Source organism: Pan paniscus, chromosome 10 (assembly GCF_029289425.2).
Source record: "Pan paniscus chromosome 10, NHGRI_mPanPan1-v2.0_pri, whole genome shotgun sequence".
Classification (NCBI taxonomy): domain Eukaryota; kingdom Metazoa; phylum Chordata; class Mammalia; order Primates; family Hominidae; genus Pan; species Pan paniscus.
The window spans coordinates 140872169-140891225 of NC_073259.2; the positions used below are offsets into that span (position 1 = coordinate 140872169).

General features: G+C 53.1%; 1 protein-coding gene and 1 long non-coding RNA gene across 15 annotated transcripts in view; one reads left to right on the plus strand and one right to left on the minus strand.

The window, feature by feature from the left end:
- Window positions 1–22: 22 nt before the first annotated feature.
- LOC134728509 (uncharacterized) lies at window positions 23–7059 on the plus strand. The gene is made up of 3 exons (XR_010108977.1): window positions 23–469; window positions 2218–2567; window positions 6329–7059. It is a non-coding gene; the product is annotated as an uncharacterized LOC134728509 (long non-coding RNA).
- A 14-nt stretch (window positions 7060–7073) lies between these two features.
- Window positions 7074–19057, minus strand: part of GOLGA3 (golgin A3) — a 69523-nt gene continuing 57539 nt past the window's right edge. For 13 of the 14 annotated variants that reach the window (XM_055096426.2, XM_055096429.2, XM_008967313.4 and 10 more), the window contains 6 exons: window positions 15823–15962; window positions 15152–15284; window positions 14814–14936; window positions 13324–13488; window positions 12327–12490; window positions 7074–11469 (listed from right to left, as the gene is read on the minus strand). In XM_055096426.2, coding sequence (XP_054952401.1) covers window positions 11280–11469; window positions 12327–12490; window positions 13324–13488; window positions 14814–14936; window positions 15152–15284; window positions 15823–15962 — 915 coding nt within the window. In that variant the 3' untranslated portion in view covers window positions 7074–11279. The remainder of the gene's footprint in view (window positions 11470–12326; window positions 12491–13323; window positions 13489–14813; window positions 14937–15151; window positions 15285–15822; window positions 15963–19057) is intronic. The other variant, XR_010108976.1, reaches the window with a different exon arrangement.

Genomic DNA, 19057 nt, shown 5'->3' on the forward strand with positions numbered 1-19057 from the left:
GAGCGCAATGGGCTGGCGGGGGCCGGGGCTGGGGCCCGGGGAGGCCACCAGGGCGGGGCCGGGCGCGGGGCGGCGCTTCTTTTTGCGCTTCTTTGCGCCTCCTGGCCCCGGCCTGGCGTCCGTGGGGCGCTGTGAGTCTCCGAGAACGAAGCAGCCTCCCAGGCGTGCGGCCTCCGGGTTCGTGTGCTCCGAGCCCGAGGACCGTTTGCGGCCGCCGTCCCGTCCTGGAGCAGGAGTGAGGAGGCGCCTCTCACTTTCCTGCGAACCCGCAGAACAGGCGGCCGGCGCTGGGGAGACCGGCGGAGCTTCCCGCTCCTTCACCAAGTGGCCCTGACGCGCAGTTGAAAGCGTGGATTTTGCCGGGCGCGGCGGCTACGTCCGGAGTCCCAGCGCCTTGGGAGGCGAGGCGGGAGGATCCCCACGGCCCGGGAGCTCGAGACCAGCCTGGGCAAATATTTTGAAAGTCATGGTAAAAGCCGCAGTTACTTTTGCACCAACCTAATAGTGAGACCCTGTCTCGAAAAAGGGAAGGAGGATTTTACTGTATGTAATTTAATTTTTTATTTATTTTTTGATGCAGTGTCTTGCTCTGTCGCCAGCTGAAGTGCAGTGGCGCGATCTCCGCTCACTGCAGCCTCCGCCTCCTGGGCTCCAGCGATTCTCCTGCCTCAGCCTCCCAGGTAGCTGGGATTACAGGTGCCCACCACCACGCCTGGCTAATTTTTGCATGTTTAGTAGAGACGGGGTTTCCTCATGTTGGCCAGACTGGTCTCGAACTCTTGATGTCAAGTGATCACCAGCCTCGGCCTCCCAAAGTGCTGGGATTACAGGCGTGAGCCACCGCGCCCCGCCTAATTTAGATATTATTAAATGAAAATGAAAGACCTGAAAAATATAATTGATATCCTTGGTTAAAAACATAATTGATCTGAGCGAGGTGGCTCAGGTCTGTAGTCTCAGCAACTCTGGAGCGTGAGGGGTGATGGTAGTTTCAGTCCGGGAGTTCGAGGCTGCCATGAGCGTGATCTCTCCTGTGAATAGCCACTGCACGCCAGCCTGACCAACATAGCAAGACCCCATCTCTTAAAAAATATCATTGGATGATACTAATGGTTGGTTGGGCACTACAGAAGAAAGGGTCAGTAATTTTGAACATGGATGAAATGGAAATTCAAACCATGATGAGATGCTGCTTGAAATCCACCAGAATGGCTAAAATTTTAAAATTGGCAATATCAAATTTTGCTGGCAAGAGCAAACACTGAGTTAACCACTTTGGAAAATAGTGAGGCAGTTTCTTTCAAAGTTAAACGTACACCTCTGCTGAATTCTGAGTGTCTGTCCCCAGCGTTCATATGTTGAAACCCTAACCCCCCTTGGCCGGGCGTGGTGGCTCACGCCTGTAATCCCAGCACTTTGGGAGGCCGAGGCGGGCGGATCACGAGGTCAGGAGATCGAGACTATCCTGGCCAACACGGTGAAACCCCGTCTCTACTAAAAAATACAAAAAATTAGCCGGGCATGGTGGAAGGCGCCTGTAGTCCCAGCTACTCGGGAGGCTGAGGCAAGAGAATGGTGTGAACCTGGGAGTCGGAGCTTGCAGTGAGCCAAGATCGCGCCACTGCACTCCAGCCTGGGTGACAGAGCGAGACTCTGTCTCAAAAAAAAAAAAGAAACCCTAACCCCCAAGGTGATGGTATTAGGATGTGGGGCTTGTGGGAGGTGATAGGTCATGGGACAGAGCCTTATATACTTCCCTTAGAAGAGGCCCAAGAAGGCTGGGCACGGTGGCTCACACCTGTAATCCCAGCACTTTGGGAGGCCGAGACAGGAGGATCGCTTGAGCCCAGGAGGTGGAGACCAGCCTGAGTAATATGGCGAGACGCTGTCTGTGCTAAAAATTTAAAAAATTAGCTGAACGTGGTGGCACACGCCTTGAGGAGGGAGGATTACTTGAGCCTGGGAGGTCAAGGCTGCAGTGAGCCAAGATTGCGCCATTGCCCTCCAGCCTGGGAGAGAGAGACCCTGTCTCAAAAATAAATAAATAAACAAGTACATACATACATACATAAAAAGGTAATTATGTAAGTCCTCGTTACGGAGCCTCCATACATGAAGGGCTTTAGAGCTGATTTGTTAAATGGTCAGCTGTAGTCAACTGTTGACACCCAGCGTCCACTCTCCATTAAGTTATTAAGAGCTTTTTCTTCATAACAGAAGCTCTCAGTGGGCAGTGGAGATGCTGCCGTCTCCTGAACACATCCAGCGGCCACATGACTAAGCAAAGGCAGCGGAGAGTGGACGGACGGTGATGGACGCGGCCACGGAGCCCAAGCGCCCACAATGCGCATTCCTGTCTTTTCTCTCCCCGCTCACCTCAGAGCGGGACGGAAGGTGGGACCGGGAGAGCTGTTCTCGGGCAGGTGGACGCTGTGGATTAGCGGAGAGGGAAGGCACTTTTGTTCTCGGCACTGTGAGGCTGTCCTGGTCAATCCTGTTTTCATGCTTGAGGGTCTCTGGTGCAGCAGCTCCACCAGCCTTGACACCAGGACTTCTGTGGAATCCAGGTAAGCAGCCAGGGTCCTGATAGGGCCATGCCCTCACCCCCATGTAATGCATCCACTCCCAGTTAAATGAGAAAGGAACAATTACAGGAAAACATGGAGAACTCCACTGTTCAGAAGCCAACCCTATATTAGCCACCGTTTAGGTAGAAATGAAAAACTTTGAGACGTAAACTCCTTCAGGTAGAAGTAGATTTCCGGTGAATGAACAAAATGAAGCTTATTAGAATCAATGGCCTCTTCTAAGAGCCGTTCTGAATTTTTTTTTCTTTTGAGACGGAGTCTCGCTATGTCGCCCAGGCTGGAGTGCAGTGGCGCGATCTCGGCTCACTGCAAGCTCCGCCTCCCGGGTTCACGCCATTCTCCTGCCTCAGCCTCCCCAGTAGCTGGGACTGCAGGCGCCCGCCACCACGCCCGGCTAATTTTTTGTATTTTTAGTAGAGACGGGGTTTCACCGTGTTAGCCAGGATGGTCTCGATCTCCTGACCTCGTGATCCGCCCGACTTGGCCTCCCACAGTGCTGGGATTACAGGCGTGAGCCACTGCGCCCAGCCCTGATTTTATTCCTAGTTGTAATTTAACTTCTACTTCATTTCTGATCCGAGATCACAAAGGGGCCATGTGAGCCCCAGGGACTGAGCGGCAGCTGAAGTCTCACAGCTCGAGGATTTACTCCCAATGTGCTGGGGAAAGCCCTAGATGAGCAGGGAGTAGCTAATTTTTTTTCTTCCCCTTCTTTTTCAATATTAATTGGATTTCCTTAAAGGCCGTGTGTCTATTAAGTTTGTTATCAATGGCTATTTAGCACTTGTAGAAACCCAGCCATATGTTACATACAGTAGGGTCTAGTCAGGAAAACAGCCCAGGCCAAGTGGTTCAGCAGAGGAAATGCAGGGGCAGGGACGGCAACCGCAGGACGCCAGAGGCCCTCAGGTGGAGATAACGGCCCTGAGTGGAAATGTACAGGCTCCAGAACCTGGTGGGACCTGGGCTGATGCAGGGGAATGAGGGGTTTCAGGGGAGCTGCGGCCGTGACCATCAGACGCCCAGCTGCAGGGACAGGCAGGTGGCGGGGGGGGGGGGAGTCTGTTTTCTGGGTGAAGATGGGGGCATTTTTGAAAGCATTGGGAAGATACACTTGACGTATCTATCCAGTCTCCAGAAATGCACGTTTAACGCTCATAAGGAAATCTTGCAACAATTGAAGTGCTGTGGGAGGCTCCGCGAGCAGAGACAAGATTGTCCTTCTCTGGGTTTCAGGGCATTTAGACATGACACTCAAAAATATTTCACTGTGGGCTGGGCGCGGTGGCTCATGCCTGTAATCCTAGCACTTTGGGAGGCAGAGGCAGGTGAATCACCTGAGATCAGGGGTTCAAGACCAGCCTGAACAAAATGGTGAAACCCCATCTCTACTAAAGATACAAAAATTAGCCGGGCGTGGTGGCGGGAGCCTGTAAGCCCAGCTACTCTGGAGGCTGAGGCAGGAGAGTCACTTGAACCCGGCAGGCAGAGGTTGCAGTGAGCTGAGATCGAGACGCTGCCCTCCAGCCTGGGCAACAAGAGTGAAACTCCGTCTCAAAATATATCTATTTCATGTGAAGGTGAAATCCAACCCCGACGATGTGTAGAAAAGCCCAGCAATCTCCCGCAAATCCCTGAGCCGATGGCCGCGGAGATGGGCGTCCTGGTGGTGCTCCCAGAGCTGCCTCCCCAGGTGCTGCCAGGACATGCTGCCTTTGCGGCTAGAGGTTCCCACCTCATCAGCAATGGGGGCATCGCCAGCCCTCAGCTGCCTTGGGCACCCACAGTCGGCCTTCACGGCTCCCAGAGGTTCCGCCACCTTCGGCCCTCACTTCAGATGGAGTCAGAACTTAGAGACGTGGACACTGTGAAGGTCACCGGCAGCCAGTGGTGGAGCCGGGGGGAGGGTGTAGGACGCCCCCACACACAGGTGAAGAGGGCACTGCCAGGGGGAGGGCTGTGGGACGCCCCCACACACAGGTGAAGAGGGCACTGCCGGGGGAGGGCTGTAGGACGCCCCCACACACAGGCGAGCAGAGGGCACTGCCGGGGGGAGGGCTGTAGGACGCCCCCACAGGCGAGCAGAGGGCACTGCCAGGGGTGGGGCTGTAGGACACCCCCACACACAGGTGAAGAGGGCACTGCCAGGGGGAGGGCTGTGGGACGCCCCCACACACAGGTGAAGAGGGCACTGCCGGGGGAGGGCTGTAGGACGCCCCCACACACAGGCGAGCAGAGGGCGTTGCAAACATGGGCAGAGGCGGCCCAGCGGCAGTTTAACATCGCCCTGTGTCCAGGAGAAAGGCCACTGCCCAAGTATGCTCTTTATCGCAACCTGCAACATTCCCCCTCAGACGGAAGCGTGTGTAGAGGCCGCCAAGTTCCAACAAATGCTCCCGACTGTAGACGCCACCAAGTGCTGGGACTTGCTCTCGTCATCTGGGAAAGGCTTGGGGACGCTGCCAGCAACTGTCATGTTTATCCATCAAGCTAGACGGCGGAAGTGTAGTCGTCTTAGTTTCCCCCATTATCTGCTTCCTGCTTTTTTTTTTTTATCTCGAGTCTCAACTTTGTTGCCCAGGCTGGAGTGCAACGGCACGAACTCCACTCACTGCAGCCTCCACCTCCCGGCTTCAACAATTCTCCTGCCTCAGCCTCCTGAGCAGCTGGGATTACAGGTGCCCATCACCACGCCCGGCTAATTTTTGTATTTTTAGTAGAGATGGGGTTTCACCATGTTAGCCAGGCTGGTTTCAAATTCTTGACCTTGAGTGATTCACCCGCCTCAGCCTCCCAAAGCGCTGGGATTACAGGCATGAGCCACTGTGCCTGGCCTGCTTCCTAATACTACCCGAGGTCTCAGATTTCTGAGTGACCTGGTGATTTTTAAATCCTGAGTCTCCTTCATGCCTGTAATCCCAGCACTTTGGGAGGCCGAGGTGGGTGGATAATGAGGTCAGGAGATCGAGACCATCCTGGCCGACACGGTGAAACCCCGTCTCTACTAAAATACAAAAAGAAATTAGCCGGGCGTGGTGGCGGGTGCCTGTAGTCCCAGCTACTCAGGAGGCTGAGGCAGGAGAATGGCGTGAACCCGGGAGGCGGAGCTTGCAGTGAGCCGAGATCGCGCCGCCGCACTCCAGCCTGGGCGACAGAGTGAGACTCCGTCTCAAAAAAAAAAAAAAAAATCCTGAGCTTCCCATCAGCGATACGTCCTCTGTCCTACACTCAACCCAAATTCCTGACAGTACCTGCCACCACTCTAAGCCAGGAAGAAGTGACCCATTCATCTCTGCCAAAACCACTCCTGACACCCACTGCTGAGCTCTGTAGCAGGATGCAGCGTGGAGCTTCGAGCTGCTGAGACAGACACAGCTTAAAATACACCTGTCAGTGCAGTGCCTGCAAACACGTAGCAACTCCATGGAGAAAAGGAAAAAGTTCAGATACATACATGTCCCCTTAAGGGTTCTATAGACAAAAAAAAAATTATATCCTTAATATTTCAGAAAGTTAAGGCCACAGAAGGTGGTCAGGGAATTTTTACTCTGATCTGTGTAGCAATTCTCTGGGTACAGAAGCTGGTAACGCTCACAGGAAGAAGTGCATTCATTAATCCCACAGGGCCAAGCCCAGCGACCACCACTTCCTGCCCCTTTTCTGTACTTTTTAAACCATGGTGGCCTCTAATAACGTCTAACTGAAAACTCTGTACCTGGTTAACTCTTTTTTTTTTTTAGACGGAGTCACGCTCTGTCACCCAGGCTGGAGTGCAGTGGTGTGATCTCGGCTCACTGCAACCTCTGCCCGCTGAGTTCAAGTGATTCTTCTGCCTCAGCCTCCTGACAAGTGGGGATTACAGGCGCCCGCCACCACGCCCGGGCTAATTTTTTGTTTAGTAGAGGTGGAGTTTCACCATGTTGGCCGGGCTGGTCTTGAACCCCTGACCTCAGGTGACCACCCCCTCCCAGCCTCCCAAAGTGCTGGGATTACAGGCGTGAGCCACCACGCCCAGCTTACGCCTGGTTAACTCTTAATGACCAAAATCAAAGTACGGATGAAAAAGACTGAAAAAGATGAGAATCTGGGAAGTCACATTGCTGAGGTCTGAGAGTCATGACTCCACTGTCACCGGGGAGGCCCAGCAGAGGGCAGCACCTGGATGATGAGACCCAGTTCGGGAGGCGCAGCACAGAGCGGTCACCATCCTTCCCCGGTTCACCGGGAAGCTTGCTCCCCCGCCTTCTGTATTCCTGGCCAATGACAACGGGCAAAGTGAAGCGTGGGCCAAGGACGGAGGAGGCGGTGCCGCGCGTCTGCCGTGGTCACAAGCCACAGAAGTTTGCTTCACTCCTGCCAGAAACCGGCAGGACAGTAGAATTCTCTTTTAAAGCACGTGTTGAACAGAGCGTGTAATAACATGAGATTAAAAAGTTACTGCCAAACGACAAAATATAAATATTAAAATGAAGCTTCCAATGAATATGAAAATCTTTACCAAAAAATAGTTTATTGCACAAAATTTAAGGAATTCCCAAGCACACTTACATTTGTAAAAAATCAACGTGCTTTTTAAAGTCACACTTTGTCAGACACGGTGACCCCTTTCCCAAGAACAGCCACAACTTGAGGACTCTCTTTTGTGAGGAAATTTTTAATAAAAACAAGTAACTCAAAAGCACTGAATTTTCCAGACCCTCTAACACATTTCCCTCCGGATCCTGTGAGAGCCTGAGATCACTTATGACGAGATTCACCTGGACCTTCCGGTCAGTGAGCTCAGAACACCTCACACCACAGTGTCACTCAACTCAAGTCCCTCCTCACATCAGAGGGCTCCTCGAAGGAAGGCCCCAGGACGGTTCTCAGATTTGCTGGTCCCTCCCCTCCTAGAATCTTCACGTACAACATTCTGTTTTTGTTTTTAAAGACTTCGGGGAACTAGGACTCTATGTTGTGGGAACCCTGCACCAAGGAGAGTTGAGGGCCAGCTCCTTAGCGCAGCACAGCACAGACTGTGTTCTGGTGGGCAGGGACCCTGCTGGACCCACCCGAGGACAGTCCATTTCACATTCTATCAAAAACACTGCCTGATCCATATTGCAGAGAGTGGGAACGGGTGTGAGTCCGTAAGACCCGTAGCGTCAATCTCACATATACCACGGAAAAACACATGAAAACCAAGTTACATTGTTTTTGGAACGTCAGAAAAACAAGTAGTGACATCGTGAAGTGCCCTAGCCTGTTGTGACACACGGCGTGGGGATGAACACGCCACATAATGCGCTGGTGACCCTGTTTTCTAAGCAGTACTCCCAACTTCACTGCCTTTTCCGTGAGGGTATTCCATCATTCCCACTTCTGCCCACAAGAACAAAATAATTCAAACTTTACACACTGAAGTAACTGGGAGGTAGAAGTGCCATAAGAGTCCCTTGGAGATAAGAAAAAAACCTCAACAATAAAAAAAAGCAATTTAAAAATCCAACTTCAGCCAGGGGGGCGGTGGTTCACGCCTATAATTCCAGCACTTTGGGAGGCTGAGGCTCAGGATCACCTGAGGTCAAGAGTTCAAGACCAGCCTGGCCAACATGGTGGAACTCCACCCCTCTAAAAATACAAAAATTAGGCTGGTGTGGTGGCGGGCACCTGTAATCCCAGCTACTGGGGAGAATGAGGCAGGAGAATCGCTTGAACCCGGATGGCGGAGCTTGCAGTGAGCAGAGATCACGCCACTGCACTCCAGCCTGGGCGACAGAGCGAGACTCTTGTCTCAAAAAAAAAAAAAAAAAAAAAAATTCCAACTTCCTCTTTTAGGCGTCTTCTTAAGGAAGGAAGCCTGAAGGAAGTGTCCGCGTGAACACGAGAGGCCTCAGATCCAGAAGCACAAGCCGTGCATGAAAACACCAAAAGACTCACTGCAGGGAGCAAAGGCAGCCAGGCCCTGCCAAACCAGAGGGGGCCCTAGCACCGGCGGCCACAGAGCGCTGGGGGAGGCATCGCACCCAAGGGCACACACGCAGGAAAACCGGGGTGAGAACATAGAGCTACTTTTCCTTCGGTATTTTCAGAATTAGTCTGTCCTAAGAGAAAAAAACATACACGGTGAACATCACTCACTTGAGGACTTTCCATAAGCAAGGAGAAGTCGCTCCCCACTGAATGTGTGATTTCTCCATTTTAGATTTTTTAAAATAATTTATTTATTTTTGAGACGGAGTCTCGCTCTGTTGCCCAGGCTGGAGGGCAGTGGCGCGATCTCGGCTCACTGCAAGCTCCGCCTCCTGGGTTCAAGTGATTCTCCTGCCTCAGCCTCCCAAGTAGCTGGGATTATAGGTGTGCACTACCACACCCGGCTAATTTTTGTATGTTTAGTAAAGACGGGGTTTTGCCATGTTGGCCAGGATGGTCTGGACCTCTTGACCTCAGGTGATCCACCCGCCTCGGCCTCCCAAAGTGCTGGGATTACAGGCATGAGCCACCGCGCCCGGCCCGATTTCTTGATTTTAAAATTAAAACAAAGGGGTAGTACAGCCAAAATAAATAAGAACGTAAATTGCCGTATTTTTTTTTCTAATGGTACAAGAACAATTTAGTAAATAACATCTTCAACTTAAGATAAAAAGTAGGATATATTTATAATGAAATTTTCAAGTATTATTTCAAAATTAACCCTGTACAAATGATATATTTTGGAAATTCCAATATTTGCTAGAGAATATTTTTTAAATACCAAACATCTTTGTGGTTAATGCTACCTTAACCTTACCAATTAACCTTCTAAAAGTATATTACAACAGAACACAAATAGCTTAAAACACACCATACCGTTTTCTCCACAAAACAGACACCAGACACCGACATGAGCACATCTGGCCTGGCCAGTGACTCAGAACCTCATTTCAGGCCAGTACATCTGCAGAGGAGGCCACGCGGACCCATTCTCTCTCTCCTAACTCATATAATAAATATTATTTTAGATTTTCTTAGCAAACTAGGGGACAACTTACAGACCCCACCTCTCCCAGTCAGCCAGTGTCTGCAGGGTTTCAGGATTTGGGGTGGGAAACAGAAGATCTCACACGTCGTGCTGATTTTAAATAAGGCATCTGTCTCTGAGACACCTGGGAGAGCACAGCCACCTTCCTCACGGTGCCTGCCTGTCTCTTCCGGAAGTCGCCTCTGCTCGCCACATGATGCTGGTGTAACCACAAAAGATCCAGGACTTCTCGATGACTGCACAAGTACAGGCGCTCCCACACACGAGTACAGGCGCTCCCACACACGAGTACAGGCGTTCCCACAGACACTGGTAAAGATTTTCACTTGGGGAACAGGAGTGTGAGGCTTGTTACCGCCTGCACCTACGCCTGGCTGACTCCAGGGGAAACGCGGGAGTCGCTGCAGGGAGCCCCTGGTCCGCTCTCCTCCTCCTCCACCCTCCTTCCTCTCCCTCTGGCCTCTCCCTGTGCCCCCAAAGGTCAGATCAGATATGGGGCCTCAGTGTCCTTGTGCCTCCTGACGGCCGTCAGGCCTGACCAAGGGTCCAAGCTGCCCCTTCCCGGTGGCCACCCACGGTGGAATCACACAGGGCCAGTGGCCTGAGAGGAAGAGACCAGCAGGAAGGAAAGATCCTCAGCAACAAAGTAAAACCAGAACAACAGAGGACCTTTCTGTGTAAGAATATTTGGCTTTAGAAGGTAAATAAAATAATTATATTTCTTAGAATTTTCTGACTGACATCCCTAAATCCTGCAGGTAAGTTATTCCCAATAAATTTTCAAAAGGCAATCAATAATAAGTAGCTTCTTCTTCAATAATATGAGCATATGCTTCTTAAAGATTGGGTGACAGGCCGGGCGCGGTGGCTCACGCCTGTAATCCCAGCACTTTGGGAGGCTGAGATGGGCAGATCACTTGAGGTCAGGAGATCGAGACCATCCTGGCCAACATGGTGAAACCCCATTGCTACTAAAAATACAAACATTAGCCTGGCATAGTGGCGCACGCCTGTAATCCCAGCTACTCGAGAGGCTGAGGCAGGAGAATCGCATGAACCTGGGAGGCGGAGCTTGCAGTGAGCGGAGATCGTGCCACTGCACTCCAGCCTGGGCAACAAAGTGAGACTCTGTCTCAAAAAAAAAAAAAAACAAAGATTGGATTATGATCTTCAGTATCTATGTACGCATCCTATGGTGGGATGGCTATCCAAAAAAACAAGTAAAAAGCCAAAGGTACAAATAAAATTTCATTTCTGCGGAAAAGTAAAGCTCTTACTGAATGGAACAGGGAAGTGAGAAACTGCAGCCGGCCTGGCCAGGCGCGGTGCCGCAGACCCTGTCACACAGCTGCTCCCAGTTACGCAGCCTCTCCCTGTCACCCGCAGAGAGCAGCATCAGTGGCCGCTCAGAAGCCACGACCTACAAGTAACCCTTCAGACACGTTCAAAGCTCCTCGCCCAGAGCCTATCAGGCTTTTAAGAGTTGGTCATTCCATGTGAAAAGCTAATTGTGATCTTCGAATGTTTTTCTAGTCCTTGGCTCTCATTCTGCTATATATTTTACTTCTTGTTAAAGGCAAAACAAAACTTAAATTTCATGTCTTAGAAAAACATCGACCACACAATCAAATAAATAACATTGATAAGAGAGCATTCTGGGGCAGCGGCGCACGGAGGCGAGTCCGCAGCAGTCACTCTCCCGGCCCTTCTTTGGAAGCCCTGCTCTGACTGTGTCTCTGTGGGTCGCCGCGTGGGCCGGCGTGACCCCCCGGGGGCACAGGGCTGGCAGTGGCTGGCTCCAGCGGCGTCCACGAGGACAGAGACTCGTGCACCGTCAGGGCGTGCTCCTCCATCTGGCGCTGCAGGCTGTCCATCTCCTGCCTGGGACAGAAGGAGGAAGAAGGCCCAGATCACACAAGTGCCAGGCAGAACGCGCCACCTGTGGACAGTGTCACTCGCTAGCACCTGAGTGGACCGGGTCGCCTTCGGGGATCCGCAAACCAACTGAGACCACAGAAGCTCAGCTGTTCTCAGCACCGTTCTCTACACTGTGCAGAGGACACAGGCTCAAGGACCAGTCCTGACCAGGCGGCAGGGTGGAAGCTGTCACTGAGGCCTGGCACACGCGACTTCCACTCTGTTACCTGCCCTCGGGGCGCCGCCTGGCTCCGCCCTACACACTTCGCTCAGCCTCAGGCTGCCAGGTGCACCATGTGTGGCCTTCCAGCTTCTCAGGGCCTATCAGGGTAGTTTAACTCCAGGCAGTTTCCACCTATGAGTTCACAGGCTGTGTGTGCGAGTTCCCCCACCTTTATATAAACCTCAGAGGCTGTGCGAGTCCCCCTCCCACTTTATATAAACCGCAGAGGCTGTGAGTCCCTCCCCCTTTATATAAACCGCAGAGGCTGTGCGAGTCCCCCTCCCCCTTTATATAAACCGGAGGCTGAGTCCCTCCCCCTTTATATAAACCTCAGAGGCTGTGCGAGTCCCCCTCCCCCTTTATATAAACCGCAGAGGCTGTGCGAGTCCCCCTCCCCCTTTATATAAACCTCAAAGGCTGTGTGTGCAAGTCCCTCCCTTATATAAACCTCAGAGGCTATGTGTGCGAGTCCCCCACCCTTATATAAACCTGCTGAAACTCTGCTGGGCACTCAGTACTGGCACCAGGAGTGTCCTCCCAGGTAAGAGGGCATTAATCTTTAAGACTAGCTGAAGTGCAGCACGGAATACGGTCGTACTTGAGCTGCTGGAGGCAGCTGTTCAGGTTCTTGAGGGGCTCCTTGCTCACGGCGGGCGGTGGTCTCAGCAGCTCCTCCAGCAGCGAGGCGGGAACTGGGCAGTCCGGGATCTTGATGGGCGTGGCAGGGTTGGACGAGCTGGCCTCGCCTTTCGGCTCCTTTCTCTGTTTTTAAAAGCACATGATCAGCTTTCCCACCGTCCCCTCCCTCGGGTCGGTCTCACTAGCACAGCTTGTGGCAGACGGGCCTCCCCAGCTGGTGGACGTGGGGCCTCTGGGAAGGGGACCGTCCTGGCCACCGTGGCAGCCCAGCACGACAGTCCCCGGAGCTCCAGAATAGCTGGCTGGGGAAACACCTTTATTCCTAAGGCACAAAACCAGAGCAAAGCAGAGACAACCTAAGTCCTGGGTCTGCGGCAGGACGGGGCCGAGCCACAGACTACAGCTCTCCCAGACGCTTCTCCCATCAGAGACTCAAGACCTTGATGGGGAATTTCCTTAAGAAATTAAGTAAGTTTTCCAGCTTAGGCTCCCTTTTCTAGGACTTCAAACTTTTTCCACAGATAAGCACACGACGCTAAACGGCCTCTGAATCCGAGCGCTGCCTTCCCACCTGCCTCCTGGAAAACATGGATGTGGACCGAGCACAGAAAACCGCCGGGCACCTGCGCACAGCTCCCGGGCCCCAGCCCTTCACACACAGCAGGGACTGCCGAGTCACAGACCACCGCTCATCTGCTTTACAAAGCACATTATAACAAAGTGGTATTTGAATTCACAGAACGAGGAAAACGCTGTTGGATGGATGAAACCAGAATGAAATGATTTCATCTGTCACCTGAGCAGCATACCCCATTACCACTGACTACACAGCAGCTGCTCAGTGTGGGCTCAACAAATCCGTTTATGTCTGAATGACTAACACGTCTGCCAGCCTCCTGTCCAAGAGCATCTACAGCGCACGTCGGCTACCCCGGGAGGGACGCGGGCCTGAGTACCGTCTTGGCCGCGCCGCGGCGTAGGTCCAGCTTGAGCTGCTGGTTCTGCTGGAGCAGGGTCTTCATGTTGTTCTTCAGCTCCGACACTTTTGCCTGGAGCATAAATTTATCCTTCTGGGTCATGGACAGGTCTTCCTGGGCCATCTCCAACTCAGACTTGACGTTCTGTGGAAAATGAAGTCAGATTTTTAAAAGCTAACAGATCTTAAACATCCTGCCAAGATCCGAGTTTGTATTTTCATAGGTTAAGCACACATATGTCCTCCTCGGCGCCATCTAGATGATGCCAGTCCAGGTCCAAAATGCTCAGGACCAGAAGTGTGTCAAATTTTGGAATTCTGAATATTTGCATTACAACTACCAGCTGAGTATCCACAATCCAAAAATTTGAAATGTTCCAATGATCATTTCCTTTACCATGTTGATGCTCAGAAAGTTTCAGATTTTGGATTTTCTTGTTTTTTTTAGACACAGGGTCTCACTCTGTCATTCAGGCTGGAGTGCAGTGGTCCAACCACAGCTCACTGCCTAAGTGCTGGGACTACAGGTGTGAGCCACCAGGCCTGGCCAGGTTTTGGATTTCTGGATGATGGACGCTTGTCGGCCTGTGTCTATAAATAAATTCTCACTGTAACTCAAGCCCCTCATTTACAAGGGGGACTTAGCAATTACACTCCTTTCCCGAGCAGTCAAGACCGAACCCTGAGTTCCTTGTTGAGAAGTTTATCGCAAATTGGCAAACTTTTCCCACGCACCCTCCCATTTGCTGTAGTCCATGAAATCACGTTCTTGGTCCGTGACACACAGCGCGGCCAAGGGATCGGAGCCGGCCCAGGCTTCGCCCCTGCCTCTGTCCTGCCGCGTGACGTGGACCAGGTGACTTTGCGAGTGCCCCACTGGACGAGGGCGCCAGCTCCCCGGGAGCACTGCCTGGCCGCAGGCCGCATGGCACAGGAACCAGGGGCTGCCCCAGAAGTGGTGCTCCCGCCTGTGTCCAGCGCCTCATACACAGGTACCTGCAGCAGCTGCTGTAGCCCCTCCAGCTCCTTCCTGCCCTGCTGCTCCCGCCTGTGCCCAGCACCTCACACACAGGTACCTGCAGCAGCTGCTGTAGCCCCTCCAGCTCCTTCCTCCCTGCTGCTCCCGCCTGTACCCAGCGCCTCACACACAGGTACCCACAGCCACTGCTGTAGCCCCTCCAGTTCCTTCCTCCCTGCTGCTCCCGCCTGTGCCCAGCACCTCACACACAGGTACCTGCAGCAGCTGCTGTAGCCCCTCCAGCTCCTTCCTCCCTGCTGCTCCCACCTGTGCCCAGCGCCTCACACAGGTACCCGCAGCAGCTGCTGTAGCCCCTCCAGCTCCTTCCTGCCCTGCTGCTCCCGCCTGTACCCAGCGCCTCACACACAGGTACCCGCAGCAGCTGCTGTAGCCCCACCAGTTCCTTCCTCCCTGCTGCTCCCGCCTGTGCCCAGCGCCTCACACACAGGTACCTGCAGCAGCTGCTGTAGCCCTTCCAGTTCCTTCCTGCCCTGCTGCTCCGTCAAGTCCAGCTGCTGCTTCAAGGACTGGATTTCTCTTTCTTTCTGATCCACCTCCCATTTGAGATTTTCCATCTAAAGAGGGGAAAGTCACATGGCCAAAAGAACATTAAAGTGGCTTTACTGCCCTGGAAAATGGCTCTAGCTGTGTTTTGGTTTATCTTTTAATACCATATTCAGAAAACCATCACTGTTGCTCCCCAAGCAGGATGGAGTGAAGTCACCCAGGGCACCCGTGAGTCCAGCCCTGCAAGTCCAGCCCTGTGAGTCCAGCCCCCACGAACCATCACCTCTTGGTTTCCCACGGGCTGTTTGCTGAGCTGCTCGTCCAGCTGCTTCTGCAGGAGCTGGAGCTGCGCCCGGGCCTCGGCCAGCTCTGCTTGGAACTGTGCTATCTCCTGGGAATGTTTCCCCTCCCGAATCCTAGCGTAAAAAAACAAGAAAGAAGGGAATCACCACGCTCCTCCAGTGTGCTGTGCCCTCCCGCTGGGAAACGCTGCCTGTGGAAGGCGTTCGTCCTGGCAGGCCCTCTGCTGTGCACTGCGTGCTGCAGCCATGCTTGGTGCCCACAGTGTGCACTCGGGCAGTCCTTACGAAGCACCTGAGACTCACACTTCGCCGGCACCCCTCACAGATCCCAGAGTGCCGGCCCCGAGACCACAGTGCACGGGGCCCACAGAGCCGCAGCATCAGCCCCGTGCCGGGCCGCCCCTTCCCGCCTCTGACCTGAAGCTAAGTACTCCTGCTGGGGCGCTTTCTCTCTTGGGGGGAGGACACGGGGCAGTGAGTGAGGCTCAGGATTCTGGAGACGGAGGCTGGGTGCCTTCTACTCCTATGATTCACTCAAGTACTCGGCAATTTGCAAAATATAGATGACCCTCGCTGTGCTGAAGGTGTGAATTAGACCCCGCTCATTGCCAGGACAGCCATGTTTGAGGGCTGGCGGGGCCCAGGCACTCACTGAAGGTCGTCGGCCTCGGCCTGCAGCTTCTGCACCAGGTGTTCCTTGGCCTGCAGCTCCTTCTTCACCTCACTCAGCTCCAAGGAGGCCGCCTTGAAGTGGCGGCGGTTATGCCCGGCTTCCACCTTGGCAGCGGCCACCTAGGAGGAAGGAAGCCACGTTGTCCATGCCCTGCGTGACACCCACAGCTTTATGACGTGCCGGGCGCAGGGGGTGAATGCACTCCCGGCCCCGTGCACGTCCTGGCTGCCGGCGTGTGCTTCTCCACAGGCCTGTCAAGTTCCTTGTAAAGATGAAACCACCTGACCCGGAGCTCGGCACGCAGCAAGTGCACACTTATGTGGCTGCTGCTATCTGTTGAATGAACACATTTATTCGAGATTTCTCGGTCTAAATAGTTTTTATAGTCTTCTTCCAGTGTATTCACAGCCTGGACAACATAGCAAGACCCTGTCTCCACAAAAAATAAAAAAATTAGCAGGGCATGGTGGTCCCAGGTACTCAGGAGGCTGAGGTGGAAGGATCACTTGAGCTCAGGAGTTCCAGGCTGCAGGGAGCTGTGATCGCGCCACTGCACTCCAGCTGGGGTGACAGAGTGAGACCCGGTCCCAAAAATGAAATAAATAGGCCAGGCGTGGCGGCTCACGCCTGTAATCCCAGCACTGTGGGAGGCCGAGGCGGGTGGATCACGAGGTCAGATCGAGACTATCCTGGCTAACACGGGGAAACCCCGTCTCTACTAAAAATACAAAAAATTAGCCGGGCGTGGTGGCGGGCACCTGTAGTCCCAGCTACTTAGGAGGCTGAGGCAGGAGAATGGCGTGAACCCGGGAGATGGAGCTTGCAGTGAGCCGAGATCGCGCCACTGCACTCCGGCCTGGGCGACAGAGCGAGACTCCATCTCAAAATCTCAAAAAAATAAACAAATAAATAAATAAAAATAATAAAATAAAATAAATACATTTAAAAAATAAGAATAAAATTAATTGGAAGGCCAAGGCGGGCAGGTCATCAGGTCAGGAGATTGAGACCATCCTGGCTAATATGGTGAAACCCCATCTCTACTAAAATACAAAAAATTAGCCAGGCGTGGTGGTGCACGCCTGTAGTTCCAGCTACTGGGGAGGCTGAGGCAGGAGAATCACTTGAACCCAGGAGGCAGAGGTTACAGTGAACCAAGATTACGCCACTGCACTCCAGCCTGGCGACAAAGTGAGACTCCATCTGAAAAAAAAAAAAAACCCCGAAAAAAATTCAGTGAACCCTAAGCACGGAGCGAAAGCTGGAGAGCTGGGGCACCGTGTGAGCCAGCCTGAACCACGGCCCAGCAGCAGGCCCCAGGCAAGGGTTAAACGGCCGGGCGGATGAGGCCTGTGGGGCCAAGAGAAAGCTGTTAACTGCTCCTGTTAAAATATTCCAGCCACATTTTTTTTTGAGACGGAGTTTCCCACTTGTTGCCCAGGCTGGAGTGCAATGGTGTGATCTTGGCTCACCACAACCTCCGCCTCCTGGTTCAAGCGATTCTCCTGCCTCAGCCTCCCGAGTAGCTGGGACTACAGGCCTGCGCCACCACGCCAGGCTAATTTTGTATTCATAGTAGAGACAGGGTTTCTCCATGTTGGTCAGCCTGGTCTTGAACTCCCGACCTCAGGTGATCCGCCTGCCTCAGCCTCCCAAAGTGCTGGGATTACAGGCATGAGCCACCGCGCCCAGCCACCTGCCACATCTTAAAATTAATTCTATTTATAAAGAAACTTTGTTGTTTCACCCCTTAAAAAAAATCAAGAACCTTTTTCTTTTCATCTCAATTACATTATCATAGAAAAGTTCTTAAAGGTTGTGGCAAAGCCAGGTCATAGGAACGAAAGAAGCTTCACTGTTAGGCCGACAAGTTTGAATTGTGAAGCAATTACTTTTTTACAAGTTCAATTCAAACGGGATTTAAAGGAAAAGTGATGTGTTCTTTCCTGCCTTTCTCTAGAGACAACCAGTTATTTCTTGTGTTCCTCCTAGAAATTTTCTACATATACATGAGAATCAAATGCATGCACACACACCACAGCCCAGGCACACACGTGCACACACACACCACAGCCCTTGCACGGACACCCCCCGTGCACATACACACACCCCCCAGGCACACACGTGTGCGCACACACACCACAGCCCTTGCACGGACACCCCCCCGTGCACATACACACACCTCAGGCACACACGTGTGTACAGACATCACAACTCTTGCACGCACAGCCCCCCGCATGCACACAACCCAGGCACACACGTGTATACAGACATCACAACCCTTCCACGCACAGCCCCCCACGTACACACACACCCCAGGCACACACGTGCGCACACACACCACAGCCCTTGCACGAACACCCCCCCGCGCACATACACACACACACCCCAGGCACACGTGTGTGCAGACATCACAACTCTTGCACGCACAGCCCCCCGCATGCACACCACACCCCAGGCACACGTGTGTGCAGACATCACAACACTTGCACGCACAGCCCCCCGCGTGCACACCACACCCCAGGCACACGTGTGTGCAGACATCACAACCCTTGCACGCACAGCCCCCCGCGTGCACACCACACCCCAGGCACACGTGTGTACAGACATCACAACACTTGCATGCACAGCCCCCCGCGTGCACACACACCACACCCCAGGCACACGTGCACGCACACCCATGTGCACACACACGGCAAGCGTACTAGGAGTAGCTGCTCTGTGCCAGGTATGGCGGAGGTAGCCAGCAAGAAGCAGCGTTCTAACAGAGGAGCAGGGCCCAGACAGGGCACCTGGGGGTCAGGATGGGCCTCTGCTGGCGACGTGACCAATGTGTCAGTGAACACCTGAAGCAGGGCAGGGGCCAGCCACGAAAAGACAGCTCTCTACACAGAGAAGGGTCCAGAGAACCACCCCCCTTATCTGCCGAACACAAATGGGATCCTATGCTATTCTCAAGTTTGCTTTTGCAATGCAACATGACATACAGGACACCACTCCCAGCACAATATAAATACACATGCACGCGGAGCTCATTGGCCCCAGGCCCTCACAGTTGCACTGCCATTTAATCTAACGCCACCTTCTACGGACCAGAGCAGGTGCTCTGCGGCCTCCGTCACCAACAACTGCAACGCACCTTTGCTCTGTGTAACTGCTGGAAGGAGGCTGGTGTGTGAAGGACCCTGCATAGAATTCTAGGCACTGGAGCGTC